This window comes from Folsomia candida, unplaced genomic scaffold, assembly GCF_002217175.1.
Source record: "Folsomia candida strain VU population unplaced genomic scaffold, ASM221717v1 Fcan01_Sc052, whole genome shotgun sequence".
Taxonomy (NCBI): domain Eukaryota; kingdom Metazoa; phylum Arthropoda; class Collembola; order Entomobryomorpha; family Isotomidae; genus Folsomia; species Folsomia candida.
Genome location: NW_019091244.1, coordinates 443,530 through 463,243, shown reverse-complemented (window position 1 = coordinate 463,243; position 19,714 = coordinate 443,530). Strand labels below are relative to the sequence as shown.

Genomic DNA, 19,714 nt, shown 5'->3' with positions numbered 1-19,714 from the left:
GTAGGGCCTAGTTTAGTTGCAGAAATAAATGTAGATTATAAATTAGCTTTCATAAAATCACTTCAAATGTCAGGGTCAATTTCTTTAGTAAAATCAGGAGAAATTTTAGCATCGGCAAATTCTCTAGTCAATACTGTTGTCGAAATTGCAAAAGGTTTTGCAAACAGTGAAATTTCAAAGGATGATTTAATAATAAAATTGAATACTTTGAAAGACCCATTTCACAAATCAAACTCTTCTCAGTACCAAATTGAAAAAAGTTTGAAAGATCACAAATTGCTAAATGAACCTCGTGAAATTAAATTAGGATCACATTTTAAGTTCGATAAAACGGCAGGATTAATGAAAGAGAAATTTGATTTTATGTATTACTTTAAAATATCCCAAAGTCTGCCAATAATTTTAATGCAATATAAAACGGCTTGCAACTTTGTTTTATATAATAATAATCCAAACTTATTTTCAAATTTTAAGTCTGGGGAATTTTACAAAAAAATGAGTGGAAACCCACTGTGTTTACAAATCTACTATGATGACATTGAGATTTGTAATCCGCTTGGAGCAAAAGCCAAAATACATAAATTGGCAATGTTTTATTTTATTATTTCCAATTTTCCATCTTATTTAAAATCATAATTATCAACCATTTTTCCGTTGTTGGTAGTAAAGTCCAAATATTTGCGAGTTAATTCCATATTAAAGCCAATTGTTGAAGAATTAAATAAATTGTCTAATCCTGGTCATATAAAATTTTTAAATGAGACTCCATTTTCACATGTAGCTCTACTCCAGGTTTGGGGCGACAATTTGGGTCTCCATTCTTTGTTAGGATATACGGAAGGGTTTAATGCAAATTACAGATGCAGATTTTGCAAAGGTAACAAACAGTTTACTCAAACTGCAGTGGAGGAAGAAATATCGTTACGGCGTAATATGGCCAATTACAATGATGATTTAGCTCTTGGAGATATATCTCTGACGGGGATTAGAGAAGCGACCACATTAAATGATATTCCTTCTTTTCATGCTACAGAAAATTATGCTCCAGACATTATGCATGACTTTTTTGAAGGAATATGCATTATTGAATTAAGATTAGCATTACGCCATCTACTCAAGTCTAAGAAGTTATCTTTGCAGGAAATAAATCATAAAATTTCGACTTGTTTCAAAAATAGTAGTCACACATTGGCAAAATTTCCAGAAATTAATCAGTTATTTATTTCTGACGAAAAAAAGTCCTGCTTCTCAGCTTCAGAAATGAGTAATTTTTTATTAATTTTCCCGGTTATTTTCTCAGAATTGTTTGATAATGACGAAATGTTAAGCTTAATACTAATGCTTAGGAGAATTATACGAATCTTATTAGTCCCTCTAATATCACGCCAAGGCTTGGCACTTCTGCGTCTTCTAATTACGGAGCACCATAAATTGTATATTAGTTTAACTGGAAACAATTTGACGCCAAAGTTCCACCACATTTTGCATTATCCTCATGCAATAGAACAACTGGGCCCTTTAAAAAATTATTGGTGCATGAGATTTGAAGCAAAACATCGTTTTAGCAAAATTGTAGGGAAAAATGCTTATAATTTTAAGAACATTGGTAAATCAGTCTCCAAGAGATTATCGTTAAACTTCGCATTTTCAATTGCATCAAAGGATAGTAGCGATGAAATTATGCTAATTAAATATAATCATGGCGTTAGGGTAACAATTAATGATCTTAGATTAAAATTTGACTTTTCTTCATTACATTTTAGTGACAGAGAAGAAATATTATCAATTGAATCAGTTACCGTAAATGGCACCGTTATTTCTTCTCACAAATATTTTATTCTTGGCAGTTGTGAGAATAGGCAAAAGTTCTGTCAAACTGACTTTTGTTTTGTGCACAACGAGAAAGTTTACATTTGTGTCTCGCCAATAATTTGCGAAGAATTATTCATCAATTCTCATCTTTTTAAAGTTACTGGTAAAGAGAAAAGCATAATAATTGAACCTGAATTATTAGACTTGGAACATCCTTTAGTAATAGCTAATACAAAGTTTGAGTGCGACGTAATTTGTTGCCCAATTGAATGCGTTTAAGGAGGGGAGCTTGCGAGGTTGATAATAACAGATCTTGATGCCCTTTGGATATGTGGTAGGGACCCATGAGTGTACTAAAACCCTGAAGTGGTTTGACTCCATGGCCACATTTACGCCCGCCACACCCACTCAAAAATTCCCAAAAAACGCTTTCACTCCAGTTTTCACTCACTCAAATCCACGCCAAAAATCCAATTTTACTCGGATTTTGAAATTTCTTTCACCAATATACTCCCAGATAGTTTCTTTCTTCAATCCAATATCAAACTCAATTTTTTCGAAATTTTTAGTATTTTTAAAATTTAAATTTCTGAATGAGCATTGTTGTAGCAATCAACAAGGCAAATTATGCCTGCGAAATAATAATCAGCAAAATTGAGTTTGATATTGGATTGAAGAAAGCAACTATCGGGTAGTATATTGGTGAAAGAAATTTCAAAATCCGAGTAAAATTGGATTTTTGGCGTGGATTTGAGTGAGTGAAAACTGGAGTGAAAGCGTTTTTTGGGCATTTTTGAGTGGGTGTGCCGGGCGTAAATGTGGCCATGGAGTCAAACCACCAAAGGGCATCAAGATCTGTTATTATCAACCTCGCAAGCTCCCCTCCTAAGTTGAATCAGTTTTTTTTAAAATTATTATTAGTTTAGTATTTTTGTGTAAATATTAGATAGGTAGTGTTCAGCAGCAGCGGGTGATAGAAGACCAGCAAAGGATGTTGGAAATTATTTTGGTTTGTAAAATCGTATATATTAATAATTCAACATTTCAAATTATGAACTACAATCTTGTTTAATAATTAAAACTTTGTCATATATTTATAGCTCGACCGGGAAGGAAATAATTTAGAGCCAAATGAAAACAATAATGAAGATGAAACAACTACATCTTCAATATTTGCAGAACAAGAAATTCTTTTATCTCCTTCCGATTTACAATTTGTAAGTTATGTAGGATTAAATACGTATAATGAAATCAAATATAATTTACTAGACTCAAAAAACAATTTGTGATTGTAGTGTATTAATCATGGACTATAATTTAACTTCTCTAGAATATCAAGGAAATTATTCTTCAGGCGGATCGAGATAAAGGAGTCAATAAAGGAGAAAAAACTCTGGAGGAATGCGCCAAACTTCGACTTGCATCTTTCGATTTTGACTTCATTAAAAGGCGAACTGTTAATTATCTGGTTAAGAACTTCAGTAATTAGTAAGTCTAATGGAGATAATAATTTTGTGGATGACAGTTTTTATGAACAGTTTTTTAAACGTGGAACTTTATATATAGCCCTCCAAGGCATGTTAAGCAAAACTTGGCTGGGTGTATTGCCACGCAGATTTTTGGACATCTATCAGAGTCTCAGCAGTTAGATATTAATGTGAGTAGCAATTTTTTAAAATTAAGTAGTTGAATTTCAAGCTCTTATAATTTTAAATATATTTTGTTTAGAATTTGTTCTACAGCGATGCTAAAAAAATCAAAATAAGCCTCACTGACGAGCAAGGTAACTTCGTCTTCAAAACCAAACCGGCGACCGGATTAATTGAAAATCGACTCAAATATTTGCGAAAGAAGAATAAAATCACAATTCGAGGGAATAAGACAGTGACAAATATTTCACCATTAGGTTAAAATGTTTAAAAATAATAATAATTCCAGTTGTTGTCTAATTGTTTTATTAGTAATAATTTTTTGCTAGGTACACCTGTCGAAGAAGATTACGAGAAGAAATCATGGTTAGAAAACTCCAAGGGTCCATCAACCCAAATAATTCAGTACATGGAGGACACTTTTAATTTGCGAAGCGTTGAGATCAAAAACTCCACTAATTTATCAGACACTTTAAAGGATTGGCCTCATTTGCTCGAGACAAGCGGAGTGGTGATCACAATATTTTGAATGACGTTTCGTGAAATTTTGAAAAGTAATGAATTAACCACTTCGCCCCTATAATGACTATGTGGCGTATTTCACCTTTACACCGAATACGACTATGTGGCGTAAGTTCCCTTGGCTCCGAAATACGACGATGTGTCGTATTGACCCTTGACAACGGGAACGACTATGTGGCGTATTTTCCGTTCCCACCGGCATACGACTATGTGTCGTATCCAGAAAAAAAAATTAGGGCATTGCTCTTCCAAGTATAGTTATGAGTCAAAAATCCGCCATTTGGGCGGGAAGACGAATTGCCTCTTCGGAACCAATATTATAAAGGGAGGTAAAAACAATTTATAGCCAACTGGCTATTTCTAGCTAACACGCCTAGTTTTGAAAACTGCTGTTGCATGGAATTTTTGTCCCATATTTCAACAGCGCTTTCAGATTAAATTAGTGAAATTGTTTTTCTCGGATTTAGAACGCCCCACCGACATTTTTGGCGGGAAAACTAACCACTGTAGCCAATGAAATCTCGTTGGGCGGGAAACTTAAGAGATTACCTAGAAAGTAGCATATAATTTTCCCGTTAAAATTGAGTTATATTCAAAATGCGCTAAAGTATGGTTTCGAACGGTTGATGCTATAATTATTCATTACCAGTGTTATCAATTTAAAGCCACTGTAGGAAAACGTTTGTTTTCCCGCCCTAAGTATGCGTAAATTCTATGCATGTTAGATGTACAAGAAGCAATTTTTACACATTTTAGTCTAATCACAAAATTATTTATAGCCGATGTCACGAATTGAAAGCGATATTTGCTATGTTTAATTTTCCCACCCAAATCGGCTTCTGGGGCCCTTGAGGCGCGATAATCGATTTTTGCGAATATATGTACTATTATGCACGTATTAATCAATGTTTGTGTAACTTTCCATTAATTGCAATCATTTTTAAATTTGGCGTGTTGGCTATTTTCGGCTATAAATATTAGTGGTTCGCAAAAATACACAAAGGCAAATTACAACTCATAATCCGTGCCCAAATGGTTATTCGCATCAACTTTCATAAAAACGTGTCCAGAATAATTCCGGTGGGAACAGCATTTTTCAATTCATCTCCCAGTAATTAACGTTATGCAGTAGGTGAAAATTTCGGGGTCAAGGGAAGAAAAAATTCGCCGTTACTAGGGGTGAAAGGTATGAAAATATTCGTCTCTCAGGGGTGAAGTGGTTAATTTATGTTTTAGATTGACTGTGATTTTGAACGTCTTAATCCCGGAAAATCCGAATTGATGCTGCGGAAGTGGCCAGGCATTGCTAAGCAAATTTGCGAATTTGCTGAAACTTCAAGAACTAACGCAGTTTCAAGCACAGGAATAAAGAAACTGTTATCGCGATGGTCATTAGGTGATACAATTTTTTTTAAACAAGTCCACAGTTTAATTCATAATTTTCAATAATATTTATTTAGAAGAAATTTCAATTGGAGCTCTCTTACTTCTTCCATCCTTGACCTATAGCCCCGCCTACAAGAAAATTGGAAACAAAAAAGCTAAAATTTCATCGTCACAATCAGCAGAATATTTTTTACAGCATAATATTATTATATATTGTCCAATTTGTTTTGGTAAACTAATTTTATTTACTTAATAGACGTACGAAAATATCATTTTAACCAACTTATAAAAAAACAGATTACAATTTTTGTCATATTTGTTTAGGCGACAGATGATTTGGAGACGCTTCAAAACACAGAGTCCAATAGAAAGCAGCCGTTTGTGATCTGTGTTGGGGACCTTTCAAATATTGTCATAAAAGATGTGTTCGTCATGGTGGAAAGGAAATTAATTAGATCCGCATCTTTAATTACAGCAGTTGATCTTTGTTTTAAGATTTTTCATGTTTTAAAACTTCAATTCCCGGATGAATGTTTCCCTATCTGGTCGTTTTTTGATCATTGTGTCTACCAAACAAAAGAGATACGAACCCCTCCCAAATCAGTATTAACTCTTGGATCTCACATTCATTTGTAATTTTTGACCAATTTTGTTCTACTTTAATTCAATGTTATTTGTGTAGAAGTATAATTCATTAGTAATCCATATTTAATTTTAATTTTAAATTGCTCTAAATTTTATGTAATTTTGCAAGCATAATTTCTGATAAAACCTGCGAGTAAATAAATAATTTGTTGTGCGAATTTTATAAATTATGGATATTTAATTATTTGGTAAAATACATACAATATTTTGAATAAAATTTATGCAAAAGGTTGAACAATGATTAAACAAGTAGTTGAGTAAAATTTATCCAAGCCCTTCAATAAACATTATCCAGCAGCTTGGAGAATTTTCATGCAACCAGTTGAGTAAATCTTGTTCAACTATAGAATAAAATATTGTGTTCAACTAGGTTGAGCAAAATTCATCCAAGACTTCGCTTGGTGGCAATTTTACTCATAGTTGAGCAAAATATTGCTCAACTTTGAATAGAATTGGCTCAACTTTTTTTAATGTGTGGAAAATCTTATCTCTAAAATTACGTATATCTACGTATTGATTTTGTTACAAGTGAAACTGTATCAAGAAAAAAAAATTCTTCGAATATTTTTAGCATTATGAATCATTTTTGTGAAATGAATAATGATTAATGAATAAATATTTATTTTCAAATTTGTTATGAATGAATAAAGAATGAATATTTTTTCGATAATTTTGCAATTAAATGAATTTTTAATGAACAAATATTTTTTGAATAAGGATTCAGTTGTTTTGTTTTGTACACTCTAAGAAACCCGGTAACAAAGTTATTACCAGGCGGAGTATGTATGTGACTCTACCGCATGGTAATTTATTTATTATTGAGAGGTTGACATTTTGTTACCAAGCCGGTAATAACCCCGGTCGCGAAATTTGAAAATTTTACCAGTTGGTAACTAATTTTCTACCACTCAATAATAAGTTAATCACCATGTGGTAGAGTCACATAGATACTCCGCCTGGTAATAACTTTGTTACCGGGTTTCTTAGAGTGTATGTAAATATTACCGCGTCCTTTTTTATTATAAGGTAAGGAATTATTTCAAAGAAATTAAATTAAACTTGATATTTGCATCCGAAAAGTAAATTTAGAAAGTTTAAAATTTCAGTAAACAAAACTCTGGAAAAATAATTGAACTTCATATATGCGTTTTGATTTCGAAAAAGTTTGGAATTGTCAAAATGAATCTACTCAATTCGAAATTTGCATAATTTGGAAAAACCTTTACTATAAAATCCTATGTATTTATTTTATTACATGAAACCCACGCGGAGAAAGCTACCATTCTTAGAATATTGGTCACATTATTGATTAATTTTGTTTAGGTAAATGAACAATGAATGAGGAATTGTATTCCGTTTTTCAATCATACCTGTTCACTTTCATTCATGTGACTAGATATGTGATAGAGAATGATAGTGAATGAGAATGAATTTCCTGTGATTTGAATGAAAATGAGTAAAGATTCCGTCATTTCAGATGAGTGACTGTGAATGAAAGGATTTCTCACTCCGTTCATTTTTCACCCTATATATGCTTAATATATGGGCGAAGTAAGAAATGAAGCCCGATGAAGTGAAATGAAATGAGTTTGAAGGAAAATGACTGAATGTGAATGAAAATCTGCAGTCAGAATTGGAATGACTGAACTTTGAATGAAAAAAGTTTTTTTGAACAGGTATGTTTTCAATTAAAAGAATTTTGCAAATATTTTTTTAACAGGTTTACTCCTAAATGTCTCAAACTTACGTATGTAGTTTTAAAAAAATCGGAAAAACTAATGTAATTATGGTCAAATTATGCTAATTTAATATTGGTAACATTAGTAATGGGCGTACTCACGTTACGTAACGAACACCAATCTGTCCAACTATTGAAATTATTCTTTTCGAAATAATAATTATATTTCCGCTGGGTAAGTCATACAACAGTATCCATCGACTCGTTAATATAAATTGAATTAATAGATCATAGATTCAATTATTAGACCATTAGCGTACTCAGGACAAAGTGTAATTTCGCGGCGCAACTCATTTAGCAAATTTACCAAGCTAAAAAAATGTGTCGTGAGAGGATTTGCAAGATAAGACTTCGCCAATCTACTAAAAACAGCTATCTATTTCCGTAATTTCTCTTGCTGGAAATGGTTAAGATGAATTTGCGAAATAATCTTGCAATTACTTGCAAAAGAAGAACTTGCCCAAGGGCTGGATAAATTTGAGAAAAAGAATCATGTCGTATTCTTACCAAAAGTTTTGCGAAATCTTGCGAATTACGCAAGTTATTTATATATGTTGCTATGCTTAATTTGCGGCCCAAAAATTCGTCCAGAATGAAGACATTTAGCAATAAATTTTCGACTTTTGCGTCTTCTCCACGGTCATGGCAAGTCAAAACTATGGCAATTTCTGAAATCCCTGTCCAAAACTACGTATAAAACGATCAATACAAAAAATTCGACAACTTTTTCCGTTGGCGTCATCACCGTGGCGCCGTGACCTTATGACCCATTAACAATGGAGGTCTCCCAACATATGCTCACAGAGTTGGACTAAATTAGCGTCAATCGATCACAAATATAATTAGTATGAAATTTGCAAATGGAACTATCTCCCAATGCGCAGGTTTGGCGGAGATATTTGCATAAAAAGCGGGAAAATTACGCAGTAAATTTGGAAAATGAAAAATTTGCCACCCTTGGGGGTGCGTTTTCTCCTCTTTTTATGCAAATATCTGCGCTAAACTTGAGCATTGGCAGATAGTTCCATTTGCAAATTTCATACTAATTATATTTGTGATCGATTGACGCTAATTTAGTCCAACTCTGTGAGCATACGTAGGGAGACCTCCATTGTAAGCCCATCTTCGAACTCATCCTGCCCCCAAAAATTAGAAAAACGTTGGCGAAAACCGCATGTCGAAATACGAAACCGTTTTAAAGTTATCGCGGATACAGACGGACAGACAAGAAATTTCCATAAAGGGATTTCACTTCGCTTTACCCCTTAATAATGAGTAAACATTTATTTTCAAATTTTATACAAATTAATAATGAATAAATAATTATATCCAATGAAATTCTTTAATGAATAAGTATTTCGTAAACAGGTATTCAAATATGTCTCAAACTTACTATGTATAGTTTTTTAAGTAATATTTCAACGTCAGAAACAAATTATAAGACAAATATATACAACAAAGCTTCGTCAGATTTTGTCATTGTACGGTCGTGCTTCTCGCGATAACTCAGGTGGTAGTGCTAATAGTTGTAAATTATTGCACTGGGTTGACCAAACATTTATCATAATAAAATTACGGTATTTATTCAACTGACACTATTAAACCGGAGAGGAATGATGTGTACAGTACAAGAGATTCTACACGAATATACGTGCTTACTCGCACACGGACAAAAGCTTACTTACTAAAAAACTGCGGGCTCGAACTGCCCAAAGACAAAGAAAGAATGTTCTAAAAATAGAATCGAACATTCGAGAACAAATTCATAAAATCCGCATGACTTGTCGTGTCTCAACATTTTGGTGCCCCGAGTGAGCCACAAAATGTTGAGACACGACAAGTCACCCACTACCCGTAGGGCTCCGTCTCCTAATATTATGCCTTTTGGGTATTTATGCCACTAATCCTACACGTGCCCTGACTCATTGAACTCTTACTGGTCGCAAAGAATACCGGACGTGCAAAACCGTGGACTTTTCTTAAACAATTTACTTTATTTTACTTTCATTTAAATTATTATGAGAGAGGACAATTTAATGCGACTGCTCACAAACAAAGCTGGACCACGTCTCTTTTTTTTTTTACTTCAACTCTACCGCTCATAAAATCTCACTTTGAACATGAAATCTAACATCACTCCCACCTTCATTGGAACAATGAACAATTACATATTCACAATTCATACATAAATATACATCTTAAACTTGTAACGACAAATGAGAAATCCATTGTCCATATCTGGCGACAGGTTTCAGGTTTCTCCCTCGTTTCGTCTTGACTTCCTTTTGACGATCATCCTCCGTCGCCAATTCGTCTTGCATATCTGTTGCTGTCCTCTCATCATGGATTTGAACAGCAAGTTTTCTCACTTCTTCGGAAACTGGTATTTCTTCTTTACCCGAGATTTCCAAAGGATATACTCGTTGTAAAGGACGCGTCAGAATGCGACCTTTCTTCACAGTCTTGAGGATATATGTTCCGTTGCTCCCTCTCACTAGTCCGTAGTCATGTGGAGTTTGAGCTTTCACCACCCTCACTTTTCCATCACGTCCAGGAATCAACTCTAGCACACGACCCATTGGCCATTGGAACCTCTTCACGTTGTCCGCTCCAATCATGACGATGTCTCCGACTTGAAGTGGACGAGATCCTTTTTCTTTTCCCTTTTGGATTAGATGGGCCAGATATTCTGTCCTGAATCGAGATTGCAGCTTGGTCTGAATTACTCTCATCCTTCTGTATGTTCCCCGTAGTTCATCTGCTCCAATTACTTGACCCTCGGGGAAATGAGAATGCCTTGTTGGATGCAGAAACATTGCAGGTGTTAATGGGATGAGATCTTCGCCGTCCTCAGTTATTGTTGTCAGGGGGCGATCATTGATTGTTGCTTGCACAGTAGATAGACATGTGCGAAGCTCGTCGTAAGTCAGCATGGCTTTTCCGAGCATTCTTCTCATTTGGTTTTTCATACTTCGTACAATGCGCTCCCACCATCCTCCCCACCACGGTGCAGATGGCGGATTGAATGTCCATTTTATGCTGTTGACATTCATTTGCTCGATAACTTTCTCCCAATCTAGCGACCTCATGAGATTGACAACTCCCACGAAGTTCGTCCCGTTGTCGCTGTAGAACGACTTGGGTCTCCCATATTGATTTATGAATCTCTCCAGGCTCCCAAGAAATGCTTCGGCACTGGTAGACGTCACCACATCAAAATGGACGCATCGATAAACTGCACAGGTGTAGAGTACTACCCATGCCTTCGTCTTATCTTTTAATTGCAGGTTTCCGGCAAGATCGACTCCAGTAGTTTCAAATACTTCGGCCGAGTTCACTCTTGCTTTTGGTAACGCCGCTGGAATTACTTTCATCGACTTTGCATCAAATCGCTGACATCTTGGACATTGGTGCAGAATTGTCTTCACGGTCCTCCTGCCTCCCAAAATCCAATATTTCTCTCTGAGCTTGCATAATAGAAACTGGGCTCCTGCGTGGCCATAAATACGATGCAACTCGGTGATCATCATAGCAGTCAAGGGGTGTCTCGGTAAAATTACTGGCCACTTGAAGCTGTCGGTGTCGTCCTTCTCGAGCAGTCTTGACTCCACACAAACGAGTCCTTCTACTTCGACCAAGGATAACTTCTTATTGAGGCTGACATCATTAGTATCCAACGCCTCATCTTGAATTACTTTTAGCACTTGTCTCTCTGCATTTCTTATAGCACTTATGCAGAGTTGACCCACTTCTTTCCTCCCTTCAATTCCAGCCGCAGTCTTGGAATTGTTTATGAATCTTGATATCCATGCCATTACTCGTACATTCTTCAGGTAAGTGGAGAATTTGGTCTGGAACCATTGTGATTTCCGGGTGGATTGAAACGTCATCTTCGTCTTCACTAACTCACTCGCGAATTCTTCTTCATCAACTTCCACTTGGTTGGATGGCCAGTCTGCTTCAGGTCGTTTCAACCATTCCGGTCCCTCCCACCATAGCGATTCTAACAATTGACTTGGAGTACATCCTCGAGACGGGAGATCTGCAGGATTCTTGCTTCCTGGAACATGTCTCCAATTCTCCACACTGGTCTTGTCGCGTATCTCTTTAACACGATTTCCAACAAACCGATTCAAGCTGGCGTCTCTTTGTATCCACGCTAGCGCTGTGGTAGAATCCGTCCACTGGAATGACTCAGTAATTGGTACATCCAATGAGCTCTTAACTAACTCCATGAGTCTGGCTCCGATGAGGCATCCGATTAATTCCAGTCGTGGGATGGTGCCTCCTTTGACAGGTGCTACTCTAGATTTGGCTTGTAATAGAGTCACCTTAACTTGATCATTCTTCTGTGACCGTGCATAGATCACTGCTGCGTAGGCGTACTTGCTTGCATCAGTAAATAGGTGAAGCTGTAAGGAGTCTGGTGCACTTATCATCATTACTCTTGGAATATGTATCTCTCGTAACATGTGAGCTTGATCCATCCATTCTTGAAATTTTGATGACGTCCCTTCATCCAAATCCTCATCCCATTTCACGCCATATTTCCACGTATCTTGCAACAATAGTTTCGGTTGTAGCGTTGCAGGGCAGGTAAATCCAATCGGGTCAAATACTTGATGCAACTTTGACAATATCTTTCTCTTCGTGATAGGACCGTCCAATATAATGGAATCAAACAGCACTGATATTGTGTCGGCCTGTTTATCCCACGTCATACCCAATACTGACGTCGTCGTCCTTTGTTCATCATTGAGGCTCGCGTCAGTGATTGTGGACTCCCATTCTCTCAATTCCATTTTCGCGTCGGTCATCATAGAAGTGGACATTTTCTTGAACTCTTCCATTTCATTCTGTGTGTCGACTGACGTGATGCTGTTGTCCACATACAAAGACTTCAGCAACTTCTGGGCGATTTTCTTCTTCTCACCCTCATACTTGGACAGATGAAGATCAAATACGGCTCCCAGGAGAAATGGACTGGTGGTCACTCCAAATACGACTCGTGCATGTTCATAAACTTTAACTTTTTTGCGCTCGGAGTCCTCCCACCACAGAAACTTTTGGTAGTTTCTGTCTTCTTTATTGATCCCTATCATCTGGAATGCCTTTCGTACATCAGAAATCACTCCAATGTTCCTCTGTCTGAATCGGTGCAGTACAGATGGAATTAATTCTATCAAATTCGGTCCCTTGAACAGACTTTCATTTAAGGACGGTTTGCCAGCGGCCTTGCAGCTTGCGTCGAAGACTGGGCGCACTGGCGTGGTGGTACTTTCCGGTTTGAATACTGGATGATGAGGTAAGTAATGACCATCAGGGGGCGACGACTCTGTAACTGCCTCGATGATGCCTTCTTCCTCCCACCCTCGAAAAATCCCGTCATATACTTCATACATATTCTTTTCTACTAATTTCTTGGTGGTGGACATCAGCCTTCTTTCTGCTATTGCCCGATTTGTTGGCAAGGTACGTTCCGGTTCTCCGTTAATCCATGGCAGACTCGCGGAATAATGACCTTCCTCGTCTCTCGTTACGTTCGTTAAGAAGTGCTGTTTTGCTGCTTCTTCTTCTTCTTTCTTCGTTTGGACATGCACCGGATCTAAAATTCCCAATGTCTCCAGTGACCACATGTCTTGAATTGAGCGTTCTTGGCTTGATGCAAGTGAAATTGTCAAGTTTGACGCTACGTTCTTTGGCGTTGGAATTGGACCTCCCAACACCCATCCAAATACTGTTTCTTCGGCGGTCAAGTTAGCACCCAGTTCTATTTTCTTTCCGGTACATAACTCGGCACGCAAATCTGATCCGATGAGAATCTCAATATCGACCTCATCCACATGAGCCAAATGGAAGTCTGATAGGAATATTTTGTTTCTCTTCAGACGATCAATCCATGGACCCTTCGGCACTCTTGGAATGGACGTGCAGACTATTGGTATTTCTCTCAATGTCCACGTCTTCTTCTGGCTGCCATCCAAACTCTGAATTTGCACTTTGTGAAGTTTCTCGGCGTGTACATCCGTTACGAACCCACCAAGCAGCATATTCCTCACGTACTCTATCCCCTCTTCCTTGCTTCCAATTTTCTGTATGGTTCTTGACCCAATGTAGCTCACTTGGCTTCCTTCATCAACAAGAAGACGGACTGTTATTGCACCAGCAGGTCCAATTACTTTCACTACCACCACTTTCAGCAGTACTTCCAAATTTTGACTAAGATTTGAATTGCAAATGGCGGTGTTGACTTGCTGTTGTACTTCCGGTCTCCTGGCATCGTTTTCTTCTCGTCTAGGATTACCATCACACATTACACTTTGATGTTTCCTTCCACAAAGCTGACACTGAATAGCAACTCTGCAGTTCTTGGAGATGTGACCAGGAATTAGACAAATGTAGCAAACCCTCTTATCTCGCACTTTCTCCCTCTTCACATCAATCGTCATGTTCTTTGCTCTTCTGCAATCTGGACTGTTGTGATTGGTCATGTCGCAAAATATGCATTGTATCTTGGCTGCCATCAGTCCAGCTGCTGTGTGAATGTCATCCTCCATATACTTATTCTTCTGATGAGGATTTCCATTCTTCTTGTCCTTGGGAGTGGGTGTGGCCTGCGTGGGTTGCACAAATCCATCTCTCGCAAGTGACCTCTGCTCTTCGTTCTCCACCTCTTGTTGCAAAAACTCCATTAAGTAGTCGAGTTCTGACTTGGGTGGAACTTCTTGTGTACCATCTTTTCTGTAGAACGCACTTCGTTGCCACGCCATGAGAATGTCTTCTTGTAGACTTGATTCGACCATGGGGAACAAGAACGTGTGCTCTCTGGTAACACCCAAAGAATCTAAAGCTTGTAAGTGCGAATCCAAGCTGTCGTATAACTTTGATAGCGACATCTTCTCTTTTGATTTTGCACTCCACGTCATCTTCAATAATTCTCGCACATAAACTTGCGTTAACAATTTCGTATTCCCAAAACGCTGTTGGAGAGCTGCCACGGCTTTTGGGTAGTTTTCGGTTGTTTGAGGATACTTGGTGACTAAGTCATGAGCACGAGTTCCAATAACCATTGCTTGCACGAGGTACTGCAGTTTGTCACTGTCGTGAAGCTCATCATCTTCATGAATCTTTTTGAATTGGGACCAGAATCCAAGCCATTCTTTCAATTCCCCATTAAACTTTCTTATCTGAATCTTGGGGAGCTTGTAGGTCTTCTTTTTCTGCCCATCGGAATAAACTGATGCGTAACTGCTGGAAGGACTTGGTGGACGTACGAAGCGCTCTTCAATTCGGAATTTTGTCCTAATTCCTTTACTTTGATACTCTTCGATGGCTTCTTTCTCGGCATCGTATTCTTCTTGAGCACATCCTTCATCCAACATCATGTCCAGCAATTTCTGATCCAACTCCTGAATGTCTGTCATCTGTTTCTCCATCCTTTTTCCTAAGACTTGGAGATCGAGCAGTCCAGGGTTGGTCTTCGTCAACTCAGCTTCTACTTCATTACATATTTTTGTTATTGCCGACCGCACGGGTGTCCTCACTTTTTTGAGTCGATCCATCTCCGTGGCGGTATCTCGGGAACAACAAACCCAAACAAAAAACAACAATTAGTAAAACGAACGTTCAGATTTCGTCCTGAAACGCTCTCCACCTCAATATCTCCTGTATGCAGAGGATGGGGCCCTCAAAGAGGCAATTCAACAACAATAATCCAATACGTGATTCCTTCCTCACGGGTGTGGTAGGTTAATTCTCCTCCGTCCCGGCTACTTGGAATAGGAATAATTGAAAGTTATCACCTGAATCACCCCCGAATACTCAGGGTGGGGTCCTCAAAGAGGCAAGGGATGATGGGAGCGCCTTGTACGAAGTATGAAAAACCAAATGAGAAGAATGCTCGGAAAAGCCATGCTGACTTACGACGAGCTTCGCACATGTCTATCTACTGTGCAAGCAACAATCAATGATCGCCCCCTGACAACAATAACTGAGGACGGCGAAGATCTCATCCCATTAACACCTGCAATGTTTCTGCATCCAACAAGGCATTCTCATTTCCCCGAGGGTCAAGTAATTGGAGCAGATGAACTACGGGGAACATACAGAAGGATGAGAGTAATTCAGACCAAGCTGCAATCTCGATTCAGGACAGAATATCTGGCCCATCTAATCCAAAAGGGAAAAGAAAAAGGATCTCGTCCACTTCAAGTCGGAGACATCGTCATGATTGGAGCGGACAACGTGAAGAGGTTCCAATGGCCAATGGGTCGTGTGCTAGAGTTGATTCCTGGACGTGATGGAAAAGTGAGGGTGGTGAAAGCTCAAACTCCACATGACTACGGACTAGTGAGAGGGAGCAACGGAACATATATCCTCAAGACTGTGAAGAAAGGTCGCATTCTGACGCGTCCTTTACAACGAGTATATCCTTTGGAAATCTCGGGTAAAGAAGAAATACCAGTTTCCGAAGAAGTGAGAAAACTTGCTGTTCAAATCCATGATGAGAGGACAGCAACAGATATGCAAGACGAATTGGCGACGGAGGATGATCGTCAAAAGGAAGTCAAGACGAAACGAGGGAGAAACCTGAAACCTGTCGCCAGATATGGACAATGGATTTCTCATTTGTCGTTACAAGTTTAAGATGTATATTTATGTATGAATTGTGAATATGTAATTGTTCATTGTTCCAATGAAGGTGGGAGTGATGTTAGATTTCATGTTCAAAGTGAGATTTTATGAGCGGTAGAGTTGAAGTAAAAAAAAAGAGACGTGGTCCAGCTTTGTTTGTGAGCAGTCGCATTAAATTGTCCTCTCTCATAATAATTTAAATGAAAGTAAAATAAAGTAAATTGTTTAAGAAAAGTCCACGGTTTTGCACGTCCGGTATTCTTTGCGACCAGTAAGAGTTCAATGAGTCAGGGTACGTGTAGGATTAGTGGCATAAATACCCAAAAGGCATAATATTAGGAGACGGAGCCCTACGGGTAGTGGGTGACTTGTCGTGTCTCAACAGGTGGGATGAATTTCCACTCGACTCCTTTTGGTAACAAAAATTCTTCAATTTGTTGGTGTTTCCATTCACCAATCGCTTTCTTGAGTTCGCCATCTGCTCCCCGGAAGTTTGTCCCGTTGTCAGACAAAATACAGCGGGGTTGTCCTCGAATGGACATAAATTTTCTCAACGCGTTGATGGCTTCATCGGTGTCAATTCTTCGTGCGATTTCCACATGAATGGCACGAGACGTCATACATACAAAGAGGGCGACCCATCGTTTCTGGACGCTCCTTCCAACGATAACTTCTACTGGACCAAAGTAGTCGAGTCCAGTGTAGGTAAATGGGGCTTCGTAAGCTGCAACTCGACAAGGTGGTAATGCTCCCATTTCCGGAAATGACGGTTTGGCTCGGTTCAATTTGCAGCAGTTGCACCGAATCCAGGATTTCTTGACGGCAGATCTCATTCCCAAAATCCAGTATCTCCGTCTAAGATCGTTAAAAACGGGTTCTTGACCTTGGTGTTGGTGGGCGCGGTGATAATAGTCAATCATCCTCATAACAAACGGATGCTTATCGTCAAGAATAACGGGTTGTTTAGTGTCCCATCCAATACACAAGGCTTGGTCAATTCTTCCTCTCAATCTGATGATTCCATCTTCATCCATGATTGGACTTAATCTGAGTAGTCGACTGTGGTTGGCTTGTTTTGATTTCCATAAATCCACATTATCTTGCAGGAGTTGGACTTCAGTGGGAAATAAATCCTTTTGACATTTCCTCCACCATATCTTCTCGGCGGCTGCAAGTTCGGTAGGGGTGACGGCTTGTCGATATTTTATTGAGGTCGCTGGATTCTTGACTCGTTCGATGAATCGCAGCATGTAAGCCGTAATACGTAGCAATTTCATAAAATTGAATCGGTCTGAATTCGGTTGGTAGGTGTCACTTTCTCTCACCAATCCTAGAAATCCTGTCTTCACTTCGATATCTTACCGATAGCCAGGTTTCGGCTTCTTGACATAGGTACTCAGGTCCGCGGAACCATCTGGCGTTGGAAGTGAGATCACTTGGCGTATTTCTGGTGGCGTCGTCTGCCACATTATCCAGAGTAGGTACCCATTTCCAATTTGACCCCTCCGTTGATTCCAAAATTTCTCCCACGCGGTGTGCGACGAATTGCTTATAGCGACGAGTGTCGGCTGCTCTTATCCAACACAGAACGGTTTTGTTGTCGCTCCAATAGACGGTTCGTTTAATTTCAAATTCTAATTCTTTCTTCACGGTGAGTCCGAGTCTTGTCCCCATTACGGCTGCCATAAGCTCCATTCGCGGGATCGATATACTTTTCAGGGGGGCTACTCTTGATTTGGCCATCACTAGACTCGCCTCGATTCTCCGTCCATTGTCGATACGGAGATAAGCTGCTGCGGCGTAGGCTAGTTCACTAGCGTCGCAAAAGACGTGCAGCTCAACTTCACTTTCTTCACAGTTGAAAGTGGCGTAACATCGTGGAATCTTCAAATTCTTGATTGACTCGAATTCATGAATCCACATTTTCCAATTGTCCAGGCATTCTCCTGTGATTTCGTCATCCCACCCGTAACCGGATCTCCACACTGCTTGTAACAACATCTTTCCTTTTACAGTGTAATGAGCGATGAGTCCGATCGGGTCGAAAATTGACATTACGACTCCAAGAATCTGTCGTTTTGTCGGGTGCGTTTCACCATTGATCACTTGACTTTGCATTTTCTTAAAATTGATGGGAAATGACCAACAATCTTCAGTTGTATCCCAATGGAGGCCCAAAACTCGTTCGACTTTGTTCCCAGCATCACTATCAAAATTCTTCATCCTTTCACCACTATGTTCTTCTGGGATGAGTTTGATGAGCTCTTCGCTGTTTGAGACCCATCCAGTGATCTCAAAACCTCCTCGTCGGTGTACTTCGGTGACACCTTGAATTATTTGGATCGCATCCTTCACGGTACTTTTCGAATCCAAATAATCGTCCATATAATGTTTCGTTTTAATGGCTGCTGCTGCTTCCGGATATTCCTCCCGGTGGGCGTCAGCATTTTTGTGGGTCACAAATATCGTCGAGGTGGGTGACGAGGTCCCTCCAAATATTAACACTTCCATTTGGTAGATATCGGGTTTCTTCTCTCGGTCCCATCCTCTCCACAAAAATCGTTGAGATGCCAAATCTTCTTTTCTGACTCGTACTTGATGAAACATATCACGAATGTCGCCAGAGAATCCAATCTGATTTTGACGAAATTTGATGATCACTGACGCCAGCGAATTTAACAAGTCTGGTCCAGTCAGTAAATAATCGTTCAGCGATTTTCCATGAATCTTCGCTGCGGCGTCGAAAACTAGTCGATATTTTCCAGGTTTGCGGGGCTTGTCGATGACGAAATGCGGCAAGTACCACACCTTCGATTCGTTGTTGTTGACTTCACTAGGGTCGAGTTTTCTTGCATAACCCTTCATAATATATTCATTTATTTTCTCCTCATGAGCAAATCCAGCAGCACGATTACGATCCATTTTCTTTTCAGCACATTTCAATCTGCTTTCTGCCATGAGTTTACTGTTGACGAGTGATGGCTCTTCATCTTTATAGAGATGTCCAATCTCGTATCGATTCTGACCAGGGATGAGATTCAGTCTTCTCTAAGATCTCCTGGGCACGTTCATCTTCTTTTTTCTGGGGTTGAAAGTCGGGGACTTTCACTCCGAAAGCTTCGACAGAGAAATAGTTTTTCACGATATTGTGCAGGTCATCCATGTCGTCGTGGTTGCATAAATGCGTCACACTTCCTTTCGTTTCTCTGCCCGACATTATTCCATGTATGGCCCAGCCCAGCAGGGTCCGATGAGCCACCGCGTTGTTGTCCACACCTTTGACACTTCTCTGTGGGACGATCAGCTTCGTATTGTTAACTCCAATTAG

General features: G+C 38.9%; 3 protein-coding genes across 3 annotated transcripts; 1 reads left to right on the top strand and 2 right to left on the bottom strand.

The window, feature by feature from the left end:
* Nucleotides 1–9,950: 9,950 nt before the first annotated feature.
* On the bottom strand, nucleotides 9,951–15,314 carry LOC110862251. The gene has a single exon (XM_022111431.1). The coding sequence runs from the start codon at nucleotides 15,312–15,314 to the stop codon at nucleotides 9,951–9,953; it is 5,364 nt and encodes a 1,787-aa protein (XP_021967123.1).
* Nucleotides 15,315–15,648: 334 nt separating this feature from the next.
* LOC110862250 lies at nucleotides 15,649–16,398 on the top strand. The gene has a single exon (XM_022111430.1). It carries the CDS (start codon nucleotides 15,649–15,651, stop codon nucleotides 16,396–16,398), a length of 750 nt encoding a protein of 249 aa, XP_021967122.1.
* Nucleotides 16,399–16,736: 338 nt separating this feature from the next.
* LOC110862249 lies at nucleotides 16,737–19,308 on the bottom strand. The gene is made up of 2 exons (XM_022111429.1): nucleotides 17,749–19,308; nucleotides 16,737–17,609 (listed from the first exon to the last, which is right to left on the bottom strand). Exons 1-2 carry the CDS (start codon nucleotides 19,306–19,308, stop codon nucleotides 16,737–16,739), a joined length of 2,433 nt encoding a protein of 810 aa, XP_021967121.1.
* Between the last annotated feature and the right edge of the window lie 406 nt (nucleotides 19,309–19,714).